Source organism: Phoca vitulina, unplaced genomic scaffold (assembly GCF_004348235.1).
Source record: "Phoca vitulina isolate PV1807 unplaced genomic scaffold, GSC_HSeal_1.0 scaffold100, whole genome shotgun sequence".
In the NCBI taxonomy this organism is placed as follows: domain Eukaryota; kingdom Metazoa; phylum Chordata; class Mammalia; order Carnivora; family Phocidae; genus Phoca; species Phoca vitulina.
The window spans coordinates 1326597-1347192 of NW_022589803.1; the positions used below are offsets into that span (position 1 = coordinate 1326597).

A 20596-nucleotide genomic window follows, 5' to 3' on the forward strand; every position below is an offset into this window, starting at 1 on the left:
GAGTGCTTCTATCTTCCTAGTCTTAACTCTATTAATTTATGGAATCACAACATTGGAGGTATTCTCACTTGTGTGCTATATGATATTGAAGTACATGGATTAAACAAAATCGTTGGAAAACCTCTACACGGGACCCCAGATATGCACAAGTAATATTAATATTAATATTAATATTAATAAAATTAATAATAATATTGTTGATGATATTAATAAAACTATTAATAATTTAATAATAATAGCTATCATTTAATGACTACTTAGTACATGGCAGGCACTGGGCTAAGGAAAGAAATGTGACTTAGCACACCTAATCCTCAGAACTGCCGAGTTGAGTACCTTCCACAGGAGAAGAGCGTGCAATGTTAAGAATGCCTAGCTCCAGTTACTAGCTGCATGACCTCAAGCAAAGCATTCCTCAGCTGTAAAATGGTATTACATACCTCGTAAAGTGTGTGTGTGTGTGTGTGTGTGTGTTGTGTGTGTGAAGGTTAAATGAGATAGTGGTTGCAACGTGCTTCATGTGAGCTTTTAGAGCTACTGTTGTAGGTCTAAAATGTGCTGTACTGGGTAGAAATTTGATAGTCATTCAGTTCCATTTTCTTTTTCCCTCCATGTTTTTATATCTCTCTAACCAATCTGGAAGGCTTCTGGCTGGATGTATGCCTGCTTACAATTTATCACAAAAAGCGCTTCATGTACACTTCCAACCATTGCCCCAACACTTGAGCTAAAGGGAAGTATGCACAAGCCAGCTGAAAGGAATGTGTGAGCTGATGTGAATGTTTCCAGCACTGTGTGAAGAGAGTGAAAACCAGCCACAATAACATGTTGCTGTCTTTCCTTTAAGGAACATATATATCTTAATAGCATCAAACACACTACATAGTAAAAAAAAAAAAAATCTTTTTTTTATTACACATAACTTTATTTTTCTTTTGAATTAAGAGGCTTTATACAAATTTGACTTCATGAACAAAACAAACCACACATCGATAATTACCATAAAGCTTTATGGATCCAAAAGTATTTGCCATCAAAAATGAGTCACTGTATAAATCTAGTTTTAAGAATCATAATGATGCCACAATTTAGATTTACTGCCTTCCTTATTAATTTGAAATTATTTTATTTGTTAAACATCTTTCTTAGACATGAAAAGTCTAATCATGGGGCGCCTGGGTGGCTGTCGTCCCAGGGTCCTGGGATCAAGCCCTGCATCAGGCTCCCTGCTCAGCAGGGAGTCTTCTTCTCCCTCCCCCATTCTCCCTGCTTGTGTTCCCTCTCTGGCTGTCTCTCTCTCTGTCAAATAAATAAAATCTTAAAAAAAAAAAAAAAAGTCTAATCACAAAGTATGTTAAGTTCCACTCATTAAAAAAATCTTTAATCACAGGCTAAACAACATTGGTTGGGGCTTAAAAATGCATTTATTTCAGGAATAGTTTTTGCACGGGCATAATCGATAACATTAAAAAGGCAGAAAGTGATTGGTCCATACAAATTTTTAGTTCCTATAAAGTACCAAAGTGCATTCTTTTTTTTTTTAAAGATTTTATTTATTTATTTGAGAGAGAGAGGGAGAGAGTATGAGCAGGGGGAGGGGCAGAGGGAGAGGCAGCCTCCCTGCTGAGCAGGGAACTGATGTGGGACCTGATCCCAGGACCCTGGTACCATGACCCCAGCTGAAGGCAGACGCCCAACTGACTGAGCCACCCAGGTGCCCCATCCAAAGTGCATTCTTGAGATGTTAAGGCATTTGGGGACAAAAGACACCTCTAGTTTCCTTAGCTTAGAGCTTGGCTTTATTCTTGGAAGACTCCTTCATCCTTTTGACAACAGAAACGTCCCCTGCTCCCTGAGGCCAGTTGTCATGATTTGGTATATCAAATACTCACATACACAAAGACTGGCCCCCGTCCACATCCATTAACTGTCCAATAATAAAGGAAGCTGCAGGGGACAGCAGGAAGCAGACCAATGGGGAGATCTCCTCAGGAACTCCGATTCGCTTAGCTGGGATTGTCTTAAAGAACCCTCCAAATAAGTGTTTTGCCAAAGGACCACAGTTGTCTACAGCCATGGGAATAAATGACTCCAAGGGCCACACAGTTGATCCGTACTCCACTGCCGGCCCATTCCGCAGTGAAAGATTTGGTGAGGTTGTAAACCCCTGCTCTGGCAGCTCCACTATGCTCAAATCCTGGAAATCCATTCTTAGTAAGGATAATAATACTGACAATAGAGCCTCCGTGCTCTTTTATGTAAACTGCTTTGCACATGTAGAAGGTGCCGGTCAAGTTGGTTTCAATCACAGCATGCCATCCCTTTGCACTGAGGTGTTTTGCGGGAGAAATGAACTGGCCTCCTCCATTGTTTACAAAAAAAAAAAAAAATGGGTCTTACCATAAATATCCAAGGTGGACTTGACCAAATTGTTCACCTCCTCTTCTTTGCCGATGTTGCATTTTATGGGCGTGATCTGAGCATGGTTGGAGGGGGAGCAGGCTGGCCTGCAGTTCATCTGCAGTAGATTTTAATCTATCAAAGCTACAAGATGCAATGACCACATTACACCCCAGCTGCAGGAGCTCAGTCACGATGGCCTTTCTCATGCCTGTGTCCCCCCTAGTGACGATGGCCAGTTGGTCTCGCAGCGGGCTGGCCACCAGGCAGCTCCTGCCTTTGCCCCAGTGCCCGTCTCCTCCAAGCAGCTGAGTCCCGGGAGTGCCACGGTCACTTACATAGTAACATTTTTCATACTTAAAAAAAAATAATAGCCTGTCTAAATTACCCCGTTTTGTTTATTTATTTTTAAACATTTTATTTATTTATTTGACAGAGAGAAACACACTGAGAGGGAACACAAGCAGGGGGAGTGAGAGAGGGAGAAGCAGGCTCCCTGCTGAGCAGGAGCCCGATGCAGGGCTCGATCCCAGGACCCTGGGATCATGACCTGAGCCGAAGGCAGATGCTTAACCGACAGAGTCACCCAGGTGTCCCTATCTCGTTTTATTTAAAATAGATTCATTATCATCTTAAAAACTGACTGATACTCCATCATAATATATATATATAATAGGAGACCCTGAGAAGGAAAACCAAGACGAGAATAGTACAAAGTCAAGTACAAATAGTACAGATTCAAGAAAACTTCCCTTAAATTTGAAAAAGCATCTTTGAAACCATATATTCCAAGGAAAACGGTGAACCTGAGAAAGCTGATCCCAGTGACGAACACGAGGATGTATTCTAGTAAAATCAATAAACTTAAAGAAAAAGAAATAGACTTTGGGCATCGAGGCAAAAAAAATCACGAGAGAAAGAAAAATCAGATGATCAGACTTATTGAGAGCAACATTTGATCCCAGAAGAAATTGGAATGACATATTTAAGATATTCAAGGAAGGAAAACGTGAGTGGAGGAGTTTAGGTCCAGCCAAACTGACTTCCAAGCATAAAGGCCACAGTTCTCCATATGCCATCGTCAGCCATGAAGGCAGAGATGCACATGGAGCCGGCATACATAAGGTGTGAATACTAAACACACAAAAATGCCAGAATTGACTTACAAACCATCTTGGTGACAAGAAGGTAAAATTTATCCAGCAGATGTCATGAATGTGCTGTAAGAGCCAAAAGATTTATGTCTCACCTTGGGGTCTGGAGCTCGGAGCCATGCAGGCTTACCTGAGGTATCATAGGAGTGACAGTAATAACTAGCTTTGTCGGGGCGCCTGGGTGGCTCAGTTGGTTAAGCGTCTACCTTCGGCTCGGGTCATGATATCAGGGTCCTGGAATCAAGTCCCGCATCAGGCTCCTTGCTCAGCAGGAAGCCTGCTTCTCCCTCTCCCTGCTGCTCCCCCTGCTTGTGCTCTCTCTGTCAGATAAATAAATAAAATCTTAAAAAAAAAAAAAAAAACTAGCTTTGTCCTCAGCCTGGAGCCCAGCAATAGTCAGGAGGGCCCTGGTGCCCAACTTGGAGCCAGAGAACGAGTCAGGAATCCTGAGGGCTGATTGTTGTTCTTGTAGGTGAGGACTTTGGGGACCTGGCAGTTGCCGGTACAGTTTAAGGTACCACCACAATGTTGCTGCCACTTCCTGTGCAGGATATGGTGACCATGTCTCTCAGGGACCCCGACACTGAGGCCAGCTGAGTCAGCACAGACCGGGCCCCGGAGCCTGAAAAGATAAAGAGGATGAGAAAGCAGTGAGAAGCCCCACAGCCAGTGGTTGAGAACTTGGCTTCGGGAACCTGGCTGCCTCATCTTGAAAGCTGGCTCTGCCATTTACATCTGCGTGACCTGTCTCTTTATGTGTAAAATAAGGATAATAATGATATTAATCATTGTTGAAATGAGAATTAAAGGCACTAATAATAGAAAGTTGCCTAGAACGAGTAAGTACTGGGTGGGTTAACAGTATTATCGGGACCATGGCCCAGCCTATGCCCAACGAGAGAGAAGAGAGAGCCAAGAGTGCTCAGGCAGGTATCCCATCCACCACTACTAGGCACCTGTGCAGGAAGGAAGAAAGGTCAAAGCGTTCCTCTGAATCTGGGTCATTTGTCAACCTAAGGGTCCACAGGAAGGCCTGCCCTGCAGTTCCCTGGGAGATCTGTGCGGAGGACTCAGCTGCAGGGCTCTCCAGGCGAGAGCAGAGGGCTGCTGCAGTTTCTCAGCTCTGACAAGAACACGCTTGAGAGCCCCCAGAGCTGACCACGCAGCGCCCCCTGCTGGGTCCAGGCCGCAGGTCCTATCTCCCGGTGCACAGAATGAACCCAAACTGCATTAAAAGAGCAGAGGCGCTCTGGTGTTGCCTCTCTGCCAATTGGTCGCACCCCTTAGATCCAATCTTAGACCTGACTACTATAACAGACAGTGTGGAAAACAGACTGTAGGGTCCAGGGTGCAGTCCAGGAGACCAGGAGGGAGTAGGGCTTGGATCAGGATGGTGGCAGTGGAAGCAGGGAGGATTGATTGGATCTCAAACATATTTTGAAGACAGGGATGGCAAGATTTTCAGATGGGTCATAGGTGAGAAAAAGAGAGGAATGCAGGGTGCTTTCAAGGCACTGGGCTTGAGCAACCAGAAGGATGAAGCTTCTGCCATTTTGGAAAAGGAGACCTTGCCAAGGAATGGATTTGGAATCAGGAGTTCTGTTTTGAAAATGAATCTCACTGTGACTTTTGATTTTTGTCATTTCCCAACCTTAATTTGACCATAAAACGTTTCTTTTTCCAGAGTATCTATCAGGGCTCCTATTCCAAAAAAAGGCAGGTTGGGGAAAGTGTCTACAGGGAGCAAGGGAAATAAATGCGTGTGTACTACTATTTAAGAGATACTTAAATAAGGTCATGAAAATTATTTTAAGCTTTCCATAATCCTAATGCTTTAACAGACACAAAAAATTGCTTTTGTTGCCCAATTCGTCTTCCAGATATATTTTACAGTTCATTCATTCATTCCACAAACGTTCATAGCATTGAAAAAAGCCCGCTGTACACATATCTGCAGTTTTATTTTAATTATTAACAGCATATATATATATTTTTTCATGTTTATCATCCAGTTTTTATAATCATTGTAAAATGTCATTCTTGCTCCCCCGGTGGCGGAGAAGAATAAGGTGGAGGATTTGGGGAGGCCGCGGGGAGGGGTCAGGATGGAGGTTTGGGACCCCCTCGCCACGACCTCTGTGAGGAAGAGTCTGGGTGGAGGGCTGGGGGTCCCAGCCGACCGCGCCGAGCGGGGGCCAGCTGGAGGCCGTGCTCCCGGTACGCGCCAGCCACGGAACCCGCGGACGCGGACGTGCGCGCGCCGGAAGGCAGACGAGGGGACGCCAGCGGCGGCCGGACCCGGAAGTAGAGGTTGCTGAGCCCGCCCCCAGAGCGAAAGCCGAAGCGGGAGGCCAGGCGGGAGCTGCGGTGGGGCTGCGGGTGAGCGGCGGGCGGCGGGCTACGCCGGGAAGTGGGAAGCGCCGGCCTTTTTCGGGCACGTTTCCCGAATGCTGACCGGGCGGTCCCCAGCCCCGGGGCATGGGAAAGGATCCGGGCTTCTTGCATATTCTCGCCGCCTCTTTCCCGGAGGGGGTGGACCCCCACTCGGGGGCTTGCAGTGGGGGTTCCGGGAGGTGATGATGGGCCAGCGCTTAGTCCGGTGCCTGGAAGGAATAGGCGCCACAGTTTATACTCCCCTTCATCGAACCGCCCTGCAGTTCTTTGAGGTGCGGTCTGTTGTCTGAATTTGTTGTCACAGGTAGGGAAACTGAGGTTCTGGGAGGCAGTGGGCCACTCGCCGTCCCCTGGGCCCCGGCTCAGTCTTGAGGGCACCCTGGTGTGTTTCTCTCAGTTGTTGTTGATGGAGATGAAGGAGCGTCCTTTTGTGAACTAATTAGCTGGAATCCAGGGGCAGTAATTTCTCGGCAGGTGAAAAGGAAGACGATGGCCTTATCTTGCTTCTCTATCACTCCCGCCTTTGGGAACAGGACGTGGAGAAAGTGCAACGTGGGCTTGATGGCCATTTAGCCCTGGGGTCCCTAGGACCTTGGCAAAGGTCACCTGACACTAGTCTGAATTGTTCTGAACCTCAGTTTACTCACAGTTAAAAAAAATTTACAAGTCCAGCCTTGTAGAGTGGTTGGCAAGATTAAACAAAGTAGCAGTTTATAGCAATTGCTTGCCTGCAGAGGAAGAGCTTTCTTTCCCTCTTTTCCTGACTCCATGGATATTGGGTTAAGTTACTAAGGTGGGAGATCCTAGGGCTCCAAATGCTGTTTGGACCACTGCTTGGTCTCCACTCCCAGGCTAAGTTCAGTTGTTCGTAAGACGGACAGGAAAGGACTTCATGTACTGTCCCGAAGGCCCCACACCATTGGTGGTATTGCTGGTGAGAGATGACCAGGTAGTAACAGGCTAACCTGCTACTCTCTTTCACTTTGGGCCCTCCTAATTACAGTTCTAGTTTGGGGTGCTAACTCCCTTAGCACTTGCTGATCTCCCCTTTTGAAATAAGAGAACAAACTTCAGACTCAGCTTTAGCAGGCAACAGGATCAAACTTGATTAACCATGTAGGTTACGGAAAGAACCTGGTTCTGACCATTGATTACAGGCTTTCAGGTCCTACGAGGCTATATTACTTCCCTTTTTAAAAAAAATATACATTTAAGCATTTGTTAAAAAGCAAAAACTTAAGTGAGTAATGATGTCGGTAGAGCAAAAGGGTTTTAAGATGTTATATGGTATAATGACGGTATGATCAAAGTTTGCAAACCGTTGCTTTCAGCTTTTATTCTCCTCATTTTGAAATTGGAGTGTGCCTTAATGGAAAAATGGAGAGGCCCCAAGATAATCACAGAAAATTAATCACAGTTAAGACTGCAGAATTCTTTTAAGAGGTAGAAGCTGATGCAATTAAAAAAAAAAAAAAAAGTACCTGGTAAGGAAGCAGAGGTTTCAACCACAACTCAGCAAACTTCCCAGGTAACTTTTGGAAAATCTTTCTCTGAGTCTTAGTTTGTTCTTTCTTGAGGTGGCTGTATCGGTTCATCACCAGAGTCCCTTTCCCAGGATCCCTTTCCCAGGATTCCATGATTCTGAATCCTTAAAGGCAGTCATATCTCTTTCCTAGTAAATAGTGATACTGAGATCATTACAAAGTACTCATGCAGAACTGAAATATAAACTGTTGAACTAGAGCCAAAGCTGCTAAAGACCTACATGTATCAGTGTGGAATAGCAGCTAGTCTGACATGTGGACAGGTGATCTGAAATCAGGACAGATGCTGGTGTGCCTTTGTCCAGTTGTATCCCTAGCCCTGGATAAATGAGGTACTCCCTTTGAAGATGCCACGGCAAAACATTTCTCTCTAAAGGGATCTTTGGAGAAGAATCTGTTAATTCTTTACTGAAAAAGTGTTTAGGATCCTTAGGTATGAAGAGGAGTACTAGAAATACAAAACTTCTAGAAACTTTGACACCATAGGAGAAAAGGGCCCTGCCAGGCACCTTGCCCTCTGACCTCTATTTTCTTTGACTCCTCCTCCCCACTCTAGCACCTGCAGTTTCTGCACCCTCCCATGTCCTTCCCTCCTCCTTACCCATCTTAAGAGAATCATTCCCCTCAACCCCGGCCCCTCTCTGTCCCTCATACCGACCTGGCAGATCCTATCCCTGCTCAATCTAGCTCTCCCCTGGCTGTCAGCCTGCCCCCAGAGCACCTCCTGTCCTCACTGTTGACACTTGCCTTAAGAGAAGAGTGGCCCTCCTTTGGGCCAAGGACAACCACAGCTTCCTACCCTCTCACCCACCCAGAGACATCTCTCCAGCAGTTCCCTCCTCGCCTCCTGCATCTTCTCTTTTCCCTCTTTCCTCGACCAGGTCTATCCTCGGACAAACATGCTGATGTATCTTCCATCTTAAAATGCAAAAGCCCACTGTTCCCTCTCCCCTCCTTCCAGGCCTTCTTGAGCTCCCCCCACTCGTGCTTTTACCTCTAGCACTCACTGACGAAACAGCGCCCCTCAGGGTCACCTGGCACCTGCAAGTCTCCAGACTCCAAGGTCAGGTCTCTGCTGTCACTTCACTCGGCCTGCGGGTATCTGTAGCCTTCGACATGGTGGTGGCTCCCCCTTGAAGTGCCTTTTCTCTGGGCTTTCAGGATCCCACCTCTCCTGAGTCAGCTCACCTCCCCGACCCCCAGCCTGGGCTCCTTTCCCGCTCCACCCGCCACCATATGCCACCGCATCCTCCAGCAGGCAGCTCACATTTAACACACCCGACGCAGCTCCTGCATCTTCATCCCGGGCTGCTCCTTCCTCCTAGTTCCCATCTCAACAAATGGGAATCCCGTCCTATAACTGGCTAGGCCAAAAGCCCTGGAGTCATTCTCCACTCGCCTCACTTCCCGTTCCCAGTCCTGTTGGCTCTGCCTGCGGAATCTGCCCAGACCCCAAGCTTCCCTCAGCACCTCCGCCGCTGCTCCCCAGGGGCCCAGTGACTCCCTTCTTCTAGCAGCCAGAGGAATCCCTTGAACACTTGGAGTCAAGTCATCCTGCTCCTGCGCTACTCCCAGTTCCCTCAGGGCAAACCCAAAGTCCAAAGCCACCCTCCCCACTGTCCCCCAAACTTCCCTGGACTTCCCCCAGACACTGCAGGGCTCACCCTGCAGTCCCTCCCCACCCCGGCTCTGCTTCACCCCACGTGGCACATGGCAACACGTATTGAACATGTAGTAGGTGCTCAGTAAATAATTGTGGGATGATTGAATTCATTCCCAGCAGTGGGATTGCTGGGGATGTGCTCCTGGAGTTCTGCAAGACATCGTCAAATCGCTCCACGTAGAGGTCTTTCCAATCGAACTTACACCACCTCTGTTCAAGTTTGCCTGTCACCAGACCCTCACCCACCTGTGTGCTCATCCTGTGATCATTGCTGGTGAGACAAGCACAAGCCCTAATTTACCGTGATGGGTGTTGTTGGCCATCATATCACAAACGGCCGATTTCCTCATTATTTAGGAAATATTATTTAGGAATATTATTTAGGAAGTTATTTTAGCAACTAAAATCATTGCTAAAAATAAGAAAACAGCAGTCTGGCTGGGGAAAAAATGGAATTCATTCACAGAAAAGGAAGGCAAATGCTTTTAAACACGAAGAGGTGTGTTTCTGTGCTTCTGAAATCCTTAGGTGTCTTCTGCTTTTCATACCAAAGTTTATGTTCTCTTCTAGTATTTTTCTAGTTTCATCTTTTTGCTTAAATTTCTGCTAGATCTGGAATCTGTTTTGGTGGAAAGTGTAAAGTAGGAGTCTAGCTTTAACCGCCCCCCCACCACCAAAGGTTGCCCAGTTGTCTCAGTAGATGTTGAGTTGTTGTTTATTACGATGTCATATTTGTCAACGTCAAGGCCATATGTATAATGATCAAAAAAGAAAGGGCTTGTGTTTCTTTTATTTAGCCAGCAGGAATTAAGTGTCCTGTAGCAGTTTTGGAACCAGCTGTCATAGTCGCCAGCAGTGATCCAGACCTCAGGCCACTGATGCGCTGCTGGGGAGATGAGACAGTAACTTACCATGGCAGGTGCACAGTCTGTTGTAATAGGCGGGGGGACAGCAGGAAGCTTCTCAGCCTGCCAGTGGGTGCTGGGAGAGCTCTTTAAACAACAGTTAGCAGTAGAGCCGGGCCTTCAGGCGGTCGAGCTGCATTCTCTGGGTTTGGCGGTACATTCCAAGCAAGGGAACAGAGGCTTGGGAACAGTGGTGTCTAGTTTAACTGGCCAGAGGATGGTCTGCAAGGCTAGAGGTTGCGTGGGGCAGGCAGGAAGGTAGATCGGAGCCCATTGGAAAAGGGCTGTCGAGTTCTGCTGAGGTCTGGATTCCCTGGCCAGTGGGTCTCAGGCCTAGTTTTGGATCAGAACGATCTGGGTAACATGGCCTGGCATCTGCATTTTATAAAATGTCCCAGAGCAGGGCGCCTGAGTGGCTCAGTCAGTTGAGCATCTGACAACTCTTGATGTCGGCGCGGGTGGTGATCTCAGGGTCCTGGGATCATGAGCCCCGGGTCGGGCTCCCTGCTCAGCGGGGAGTCTGGTTCTCTCTCTCTCCCTCTGTCCCTCCCATGCTTGTGCGCTCTTTCTCTCTGTCTCTCTCAAATAAGTCTTAAAAACAAAAACAAAAAAATGTCCCAGGGCATCCCGATTCTCAGCTGAGGTGGAGGTGCTGCTCTCAGCCCTGGGGAGCAAAGAGAACTGTGCCCTAGGAGGAGGGCCAGCCATCTGCCCTACCCCAGCCTATCAGTCCAGATCCAAAGGCCCCAAAGTCTTCCTAAGACTGACCTGAGGTCATGGAGCCACATCAGCTTCTCCCAAAGGAACCCAGATTCCCAAGGTGTTCATCTCTAAGCCAGTTCCATTGCCCTGGTTTGTCCAATGTCTTCAAGTTTCCCTAACTTCTTTTTCTTACCTCAGGTTTGTTTTTGTTTGTTTTTAAAATAAACTCTACACCCAATGTGGGGCTTGAACTCACAACCCTGAGATCAAGAGTTGCATGCTTTACTGACTGAGCCAGCCAGGCACCCCTATTTTGGGGGTTTGGGCGTTTTTGGTTTTGTTTTTTTACTTTTTTTGGTTTTGTTTTGTTTTAAAGATTTTATTTGTTCATTTATTTGAGAGACAGAAAGAGCTGAGCATGGGGAGGGGCAGAGTGAGAGGGGAAGCAGACTCTCCGCTAAGCAAGGAGCCTGACATGGGGCTTGACCCCAGGACCTCGAGATCATGACCTAAGCAGAAGGCAGCTGCTTAACCAACTGAGCCACCCAGGTGCCCCTTTTTTGTTTTGTTTTGTTTTTAAGTAGGCTCCATGCCCAGAGTGGAGCCCAACACAGGGCTTGAACTCACAATCTTGAGATCAAGACCTCAGCTGAGATCAAGAGTCGGACACTTAACCGACTGAGACACCCAGACGCCCCAAAGAAATTTGTTTTTTGGGGTGTTTTTTTTAAAGATTTATTTATTCGAGAGAAAGAGAGCACGTGCGAGCGGGGGCAGGGGCAGAGAGAGAGGGAGAGAGAAACCCAAGTAGACTCCCCACTGAGCGTGGAGACCAACAAGGGGCTCAATCTCACGACCCTCAGATCAGACCCGAGCTGAAACCAAGAGTCTCAAACCAAGATGCTCAACCAACTACACCGCCCAGATGCCCCTGTTTTTCGTTTTTTAAAGTGAGTTTCCTTCTTAGTGGTAGAGGTTCCATTGGAAGTATCTCTGTTTTCAGTGTGTCTCTTCTTCTCTTCAGGAGTCAGCGCTGACAGTAGTGTTGAGCTGCAGAAGAGAAGTTTCTGACCTTCATTGTCATCTCTCTGAGACTGGAGTGTGAAGGGCCGAAGCCCCTGGCAGCTTTAACACAAGATGAAGACCGTGCTCATGGTTGCAGAAAAGCCATCCTTGGCCCAGTCCATTGCTAAAATCCTCTCTCGAGGTAGGGAGGACAGCCCTCGGAGGGGGCACTGTAAGCATGGTCGTTTCTTTTTTTCCCCAAGCGTGACCCAGCCTCTGGAGCTGACGTGCTTCAGGACAGCGGGCACCACTGCAGCCCCTCGGTACTAGTCACTGTGGGATGCGCTTACTGCCGCAGCCGGTGCGGGCCAGGGCTGGGACTCCCAACGGATCCAGGCCCAGGTCACAGAGGCAAGCCCCTGTAAGAGCACTGCGCCTGTCAGGCTGTTGGGCGTAAGCAGCAACCAGCCCTGGTAACTCACACAGAAAGAGAATTCACTGGAAGGAAGAAAACAGAGCCAGGAGCCCACCCTGGTCTAAGTCTGACCCCGATCTTAGACCCCAGAGTAAGTCTGAGGCCATGCCACGGACACTGTCACCCCAGGACCCTTGCCCCTGCCTTGAACCGCTACAGCTGCAGCTGGTGTGCCTCGCGTCACTCGAGAGTAGCCACCAGGCTGACCCTTGTCTACAGCCCTCCTGAGACACCAGGCTAGCCCCGCTCCGGCTACTGAGGCAGCGGGTAGGGTGCTGCTTCCCTTCTTATCTCTGAATTCCCTGCAGACAGGAAGGGTGCCTGGGTGCTGGGTACCTAGAAATGGCACACGCCCACTGTGACCTCCCCTGGGCTAGGACAGTGGGCTGGCTTCTCTCCAAAGGGAAGGGGAGAGCTGAGAAGTGCCCAGTCCCCAGAGGCCAACGGCCGTCAGTGGGGAGCATGAGAAGACATCGAGGGACTTGATAATGAGGAGGCCCCCAGAGGCCTTCCAGTGAAGTTGGAAAAAAGTGAGGCAGAAAATGCAGCGAAGGGCCCAAGAGTGCCTGCTCTTGAGAGCGTTCAGAGAGGGCGCTCCTGGCCTTCAGCTGACCCAGGGCTCTGCATGGCGAACCATCACTGTACTTCTCCCCTGCAGGAAACATGTCCTCACACAAAGGGCTGAACGGAACGTGCTCAGTGCACGAGTACAGCGGGACCTTCGCTGGCCAGCCCGTCCGCTTCAAGATGACGTCTGTCTGTGGTCACGTGATGACCTTGGACTTCCTGGGTGAGCCCCCAAGCCCCTGCCCACCCCCCATCCCTCTGAGGGAAGCCCTGCAGAGTGCTGCCGTGGGTCTAGTTGGAGCCAGGGGAGGGCTTCAGGCAGAGAAGTGTGTGCAGAACCCATGAGTCCTGAGGCCAACGGATCATGAAGAGGTGACCCAGGGTCCCTGGGTGAGGTGCCCAGAACCCGGGTTTTGGAGCTTAGTGTCCCCTGGGTCCCCATCCCAGAGACACCCCTTAGTCACTGCATGCCCTATGCTCCTTCTTCCTGTGCTTCCTAGAGGTGGTGAATGCCCAACTCAGGGGGGCCTGGCCCATGCAGGCATTCAGGAGGTGGTTCCTGCTGAATGTAACTGTTGCCCAGTGGTCATTCGGTGGCCGTCATTGTCATCCTTGTATCTTTGCTATCTGTCACCTTGGAAGAGCCAGCTTTAGTGACCCAGCAGAGCCAGGTGCAGGGCCCTGTGGTTGACAAGAGTCCGGACTGGGCTCTGACCCCTGCTCCAGGGGCTCATGGGCTGGGACTGGGGCCTCTATGAGTTTCTGTCCCACATGGGTGAAGTGGGTCTTCCGACGGTGCCATCCACTTCCCAGGATTGTTTGAGGACTCAGTGTGACCGTGAAAGGTAGAGAGCTTAGCATACAACAAAGTCTCAACACTTCTTGCTGCTCAGTGACAACAATGACATTGATTCAGTTGTGTGGCCAAGCATTTGGACTCTTGAGTTTTGTCACCAGCCAGCAGGTGGGGAGCTGGGATTTGAACTTGACTCTATCTGACCCCGTTCTCCCAGGCTGCACGAAATGGGGACTAAAAGAAAGAGGGCTCAGCATGCAAGCACTGAGCCCTAAGTAGAGAGGTAGGTGGAGGTACCAGTCATGAGGCTCAAAAGATTGATTCCCCACGGGGATCATCTGAGCACCTGGCCTGTGTGCGGTCACGTGCTGGGTGGGGGGGAGAGTTGCAGAAATTCAGGCTGGGAGAGAAGGCAGAAGTATGAGTGGTGTGGTTCGGTGCTCTGGCAAAGTGAGCCAGCCCAGGAATGGTGCTGCCAGCCACAGGGCACGTCCTGAAGTGAGGCTGGGGCAGCGGTGGCCCTGCCCAGGGGTGGCTCCTGGGGGTGGCCACGGTGTGGTGTCACCTCAGCAGCCCAGGGGAACGAAGGCCCAGCTCTGCCTCCAGTTGTGGGGCTGTCCTGGACAAATTGTTCTCCAAGCCGTCCCTTTCCTCCTGGGGTTATGACCATTGCAGAGGTCAAGCTCTGTGAGCCAAGAAGTGTGATTCAGATGTCACTGTGGCTATGGTTTGTAGGAAAGTACAACAAATGGGACAAGGTGGACCCCGCAGAGCTGTTCAGCCAAGCGCCAACAGAGAAGAAGGAAGCTAACCCCAAGCTGAACATGGTGAAGTTCCTGCAGGTGTGTGGGGCGGGCTAGGGCACCGGCATCTGGGAAGCCTCCATCCCGGGCTTCCGGCACTGCAGGCGGCCTCTGCGAGTCCTTCCCCCTTTCGTGAACCTGGAGGCCTTCGCTGGAAGCCCTGGGCGGGCCTCCCCACCCTTTCTTTGAGCGCCCTCTGCTGGCCCAAGAGGCACCTTTCAGGCATGTTCCTCGCCTTAGAACCATCGACTGGCCCACCAGGGCAGCCCTGTCACTCAGCCCTGGAGAGCAGAAATTCTGCTTTTTAAATTGTGTGGTGGTGGTGGTTTTTCTAGTTTTAAAACAAATGCATACATATTATGGAAAATATTAGAAAGCAGAAGGAAGAAAAAATTATCTATAATCACACGACCTAAGACAACCACCATTAACCTTTAAGCTTATTTCAGCCCTCTTCCCGTGCGGTTTTTGGGGTTAAGATGATATTGCATTTATAACCATTTTGTGTCCAAAAAACTAAGTTCTGAGCAAAGTTCTCTGAGTGGCGAAGGCAGCCTCACTGCCCAGGCGCCGCTCTGGGCACCCGTCCTGCTCCACAGGGCTCAGGGACTGGGCGGGAGCACCGTGGGTGGGCACTGCAGGCCGGGCCACGGAGGTGCCAGTCGCTGTGTGCTGTGTGGCAGGTGGAGGGCAAAGGCTGCGACTACATCGTGCTGTGGCTGGACTGTGACAAGGAGGGGGAGAACATCTGCTTTGAGGTGAGAGGGGGCCCACTGCGGTCCTCACTTCGGGCCTTCCTGCCAACCGTACCCGCAGTCACCCCATTCCGGGGGCTGCAGCCCAGGAATCCACTACATTGCCTTAGAAATGCCTTTTCTTTCCTCCTTTATTTTGGAAATTGCAGAGACACTTTCAAACGTATGGACTCTACCAAGGACGAAGGGGTGTTACTTCCCCTGCTGGGGTGCACTGTGTGAGCAAACAGAAAGGGCAGAATTTTCTTGGTGGATGGGAGAGCGTTGGTTTTCAGCATCCCAGCCTACTGGGCAGCTCTCAGGGACCTTCGGCCGAGGCTGGTTGCCACTCGGCCGCGTTCCTCGCTCCTTTCCTCAGCTGCGGCCTTCACTGTCCTCGCCCCACCCCAGATGCCCTCGAGCCTGCCTCGCCTGCAGCTGTGGCGCCCTCACGCGGGTCCTGACTGCAGGTGTCCTCTGGTGCCGCTCACCCTCCTGCCGCTGCACCCCCAGCTCTCACCTGGGGCCTGGCACACCTTGGGGCTCAGGAAATGCTTCCTGTGTGACAGAGGGAGCTCAGGGCACCCCTGTTCCAGCACGGCACCCTCAGTAAACACGATTGCGCTTTGTCCCTTCCCAGACACTCCTCTCCCGGCCCTTCCCCAACAGGGTTGCTCCTCCCCTGGGGGGCCTTTGCATCTGGGGGTGGAGGCTCATGGGGCTTTCTCCTCTCCAAAACGAAGGCACCTCTTCCCCATATACTGCACGGCCTTCCTAGTGAGTCTGGCTCCAGGCCCCACGCTGTGCTTTAGCCCTAAGCCCCCCGAAGCCCCCACTTTGGGAGTCCCCTGTGCCCTCCCCGTTCCTGCCCTTTGCCTTTTCCTCCTCATTCTGTTTTCCTTCCCTGGCTTTTCTTCAGTCTCTTAAAAGTTCCACCCACCCCTCTAGAGGCACTCTGCCCTCTAGAAGGAAGGGAGATGGGTCAAGTGGGGTGGCTTTCGTGACTGCGCCCCCTGGCGTCCGTGGCATTAGCATTTCCTGGTTTAGCGGGGATGAAAGCAGAAGGAAGAGAGAAAGGGTGGTAGGAAGGAGGGGGGTGTTTGAACAGGTTTGTCAGCGGAAGGAAAGGAAGCCATGTAGCAGGAGTGCTGTGGAGAGACTGAAGCTTCTGGACGGGGAAGGGGACGGAGGAGGGAGAGGGAGTCACACACAGCGAGGTTTGGTCCGGACAGAAGCCGCGGCCTCACAGGTGGGACACAGAGCCGGGGGCAGAGGTGTCCGAGGTGGGTGACCGCTGGGCCGCCTCCCCCAGGTCCTAGACGCTGTGCTGCCGGTCATGAATCCAACCCATGGTAGCGAAAAGACAGTGTACAGGGCCAGGTTCAGCTCCATCACGGACACGGACATCTGCGCCGCCATGGCCCGCCTGGGCGAGCCCGACCACAACGAGGCGCTGTCGGTGGACGCCAGGCAAGAGCTGGACCTGCGCATCGGCTGTGCGTTCACCAGGTACTGGCTGCCTGCCCTTTGGCCAGAGCCCCTGCCTCGCCGGTCCCCACTGGCCGCCCTGGGCCTGGTTAGCTCTAGGCCATTGTCAACATTGTATGAAGGAAACGATCTAGCTGATTTAGACCACACAGGGCACCACATGATGAGCGGGGTGTTCGTCTACACTGTGTGGGTCTTGAGAAGAGGGTGGAGGGGATTGAATGGAATAGAAGGGTTTCCCAGCCCCATCTACTCTTCTCTCTTGCCTTCCCCGCCATGTGTGCCACAACACACAACACACACACACAACACACATACGGTTCCTCTCTACCCACACACACTCTCCCCAGGTCCCCTGCTGAGCATGTCCTCACCCTGTCCCCTGTCTTCTGAGCAGGGCGCTGCCACCAGCTGGCCCGGTGCTGGACTTACATGGCTGGTGAATGATGGTGTCTGGAGTGAATCCATGACCAGAATACCTTTCTCTGCCCCGTGCCTCCTTGTAGGTTTCAAACTAAGTACTTCCAGGGAAAATACGGCAATCTGGACAGCTCCCTCATCTCCTTTGGGCCATGTCAAACCCCTACCCTGGGCTTCTGCGTGGAGAGACATGATAAAATCCAGTCCTTCAAACCGGAGACCTACTGGGTGCTGCAGGCCAAGGTTTGCTTTCCCTTCCCTATGCACACTGGGTCTTCCCGGGTTCAGGCTATGGACTCTGAGGGTCTTCCATCATCATCATAGCCTTGCAAGCCCCCCAGGCCACGGGCACAGAGGAGGGAGGCCAGATTGGTCTGCGGGGTGCCCAGAGAAGGGAACCCAGCCTACATAGGCCTGGATGCATTGAACTTAGAGAAGCAGGAATGAAGTCAGCTTTGGCAGTGCGGAGAGGGGAGGTCACGCCTCAGGGCCGTCAGCTGTGATGGTCAGGTCCAAGGTCTGGACTGAGGGCCATAGGCCAGTGACTTCAAACTTTTTGAAGCCTTAGAACCCTTTATTCAAATAAAATCCTCCACATAAGCTGCTTATAAGATTTCAATCATACAGAGCTGGTCTGGTTGACAGGGCTGGGGACCCCCAGAAGGGCCACACCTCGTACTGGCCAGGCCTTAGAGGGTGGGCAGGGATGGTGTTTGAGGTGGAGGTTCCCACACTGCTTAAGGACACAGCAGCCTTGACTTCAGGCTCCCCTTGTGAGACCACCTCCCTAATCTCAGGGGAGAGGCCTGGAATCAGAGCAGCCTTCCCTTGGGCGGGGTGGGGTCTCAGCCTGCGTGTCTGCGTACCCGCGCACACCTGTACAGGTAGGGCCGTGAGACCTAGGGACGGGACCGTTTTCCTCCCAGACAAGGAGCTGCTTCATCTACTCAGTTCTCTTCCCTGGCAGTGTGCTCACCTGGATATTTTCTTTCCCGACTTCTTTTACCCTTTTTCCTGCAGGTTAATGTGGATAAAGACAGGTCTCTTCTCTTGGACTGGGACCGAGTGCGAGTGTTCGACCGGGAGATCGCACAGATGTTTTTAAACCTGACAAAGCTGGAGAAGGAAGCCCAGGTGGGCCTGCGCCGCCCACATCTGTCGTGTTTGCTCTGGGTGGGGGTAGGCTTCTAGGTGCCTCTGGCTGGAAGAGCACCTCGTGACCTAGGGTCCCATCTTTGTCTCCTTTTTGGAAACAGATGTGTTTCGGAAAGGATGGTTACTGACGCTTGCAGTCACTGCGGTGTGCCATGCCCCTGCTCTGCCCTGGGCACTGCCCCGCATCCGCCACCTGCCAGCCCCTTTCCACGTGACCCCAGGGGCATTCTCTCCTTTTGGCAGGACTCCATTTCACACAGAGGTCCCTTTTCTGTGATATTGAATGCTAACAGCTCCAGAGGGACCTGTGTGCACGTCAGTGGCCCTGTCCGGGGTCCCACAGCTAGCACGGGATGTCCCCACCTCGGTCAGCTTTCATGGCCTTTATGGTACTGTGGCTCTTACTCAGGGTCTTTATGAATTTGAGGGTCACGTGCTTGGCTGTTAGAAGAGGGTGATGAGGGGCTGGGTGCCCCAGGTGGAGGAGTTCCACCACCATTACCCGAAGCCTTACCAGCTACCAGAGTCGTGGAGGTGCGGCCTGGTCTCCTTCAGCCGCCTCCTCTTCTCCTTTTTAAGCTTTCTTTGGGTGCCCTCTGCTCAGCCATGCAGTTGACTCAGGCTTCCAGAACTTTCTCCAAAGCTGCTTCATACTTTTATCTTCGGTCATGTTCCTCAAGAGACCCCCTCACCACCATCTCCAGATCTCACCCATAGTGACCCCAGCCTCCACTGCAGCACACACCCATTTTGGCCTAAACTCGCCCCCACGTTTGTCCATCTGGAATTCAGAAGGCACTGCACTGACCCGTGGCCAGGTCTCCATGGGATTGGGAGGGGCAAGGCATCGGAGTTGAGTTGTTTGGATTGTTTTTGCCACGGGCAAAACAGAGTCGTCCCTTCTGACAGCCGTTCAAGCCCAGAGTTTGAAGCTGACCGGTATTTTATTTAAACTGCATGGTGTTTACAAATACTTAAAATAGTTACCAACATTGGAAAATTACAAGATTTCACGTAAGAGTCCTGATTTGCAGCTTTTGTTGATGACCTGGAAGATGGAGCAATACCAGTAGGCCCTGGTGGGAGTGCTCGGGTGCAGCAAAGGGCAAGTGGCTGCCCCCGAGGTGGGCCCGTGCTCCGTGGCCTGGCCCAGGCCTCACCTGCCGTCCCCCTGGCCTGGCCACCACTGGCTCCTGGAGGATTTTGAGTTTGCAACCCCTTCTCCTGGCTCTTTGCCATTCTTCCAAGTTTTCTCTTTCCCTAGAAATTCTCTAGAAAAGAATTTTTTTTCTTTTTCCCTTCCTGGGCCTAAATAAATATTCAAGTCTTGAGACCACTGTGAAGAGTGAAATCGAGAAGCAGGGAGACCAAATGAATGAAACGAGACCCTTTGCCCACACATCCGGATTCTCTGTTATGGCATCTTTCCCCCTGCCACCCGAATCCCTGAGTCTGTTCTGTCTTCTATCTAGGTGGAGGCCACAAGCAAGAAAGAGAAGGCAAAGCAGAGGCCCCTTGCCCTGAACACTGTGGAGATGCTGCGAGTAGCTAGCTCTTCTCTGGGTATGTAAGGGCGTTCCTCTAAAGCCCACAAAAGACTTCTCGGGACGGGCATGCGGTGAGCCATTCAGCCCTGGTGCGGTGCCTGGGGATGCAGGGCAGTGCTGATGCTCTCACCTCTGCCACCACTCTCCCTCCACGCTCACCTGTGCCAGGTGCCCCCACTCTGTGCTCACCTGTGCCGAGGCCCTTGCTCTGTGCTCACCTGTGCCGAGTGCCCCCACTCTATGTACATCTGTGCCAAGGCCCCTTGCTCTGTGCTCACCTGTGCTGAGTGCCCCCTGCTCTGTGCTCACCTGTGCCGAGCGCCCCCACTCTTTGCTCACCTGTGCCGAGGCCCCTTGCTCTGTGCTCACCTGTGCCGAGGCCCCTTGCTCTGTGCTCACCTGTGCCGAGCGCCCCCACTCTTTGCTCACCTGTGCAAGGCCCGTTGCTCTGTGCTCACCTGTGCCGAGTGCCCCCTGCTCTGTGCTCGCCTGTGCCGAGCGCCCCCACTCTTTGCTCACTTGTGCCGAGGCCCCTTGCTCTGTGCTCACCTGTGCCGAGTGCCCCCACTCTGTGTTCATCTGTACCGAGGCCCCTTGCTCTGTGCTCACCTGTGCTGAGTGCCCCCTGCTCTGTGCTCACCTGTGCTGAGCGCCCCCACTCTGTGCTCACCTGTGCCGAGGCCCCTTGCTCTGTGCTCACCTGTGCCAGGTGCCCCCACTCTGTGCTCACCTGTGCCGAGGCCCCTTGCTCTGTGCTCACCTGTGCCGAGCGCCCCCACTCTTTGCTCACCTGTGCGAGGCCCGTTGCTCTGTGCTCACCTGTGCCGAGTGCCCCCTGCTCTGT

General features: G+C 51.5%; 1 protein-coding gene and 1 pseudogene across 3 annotated transcripts in view; one reads left to right on the forward strand and one right to left on the reverse strand.

Annotated features, from left to right (window-relative positions):
* Positions 1-1786: 1786 nt before the first annotated feature.
* On the reverse strand, positions 1787-6059 carry LOC116627720 (annotated as a pseudogene).
* Positions 5869-20596, forward strand: part of TOP3B (DNA topoisomerase III beta) — a 23298-nt gene continuing 8570 nt past the window's right edge. Inside the window, exons 1-9 of one of the 3 annotated variants that reach the window (XM_032397620.1) lie at positions 5869-5933; positions 11787-11969; positions 12901-13032; positions 14341-14447; positions 15092-15166; positions 16455-16651; positions 17137-17293; positions 18071-18184; positions 19678-19768. In XM_032397620.1, coding sequence (XP_032253511.1) covers positions 11900-11969; positions 12901-13032; positions 14341-14447; positions 15092-15166; positions 16455-16651; positions 17137-17293; positions 18071-18184; positions 19678-19768 — 943 coding nt within the window. In that variant the 5' untranslated portion in view covers positions 5869-5933; positions 11787-11899. The other 2 variants (XM_032397622.1, XM_032397623.1) reach the window with 2 other exon arrangements.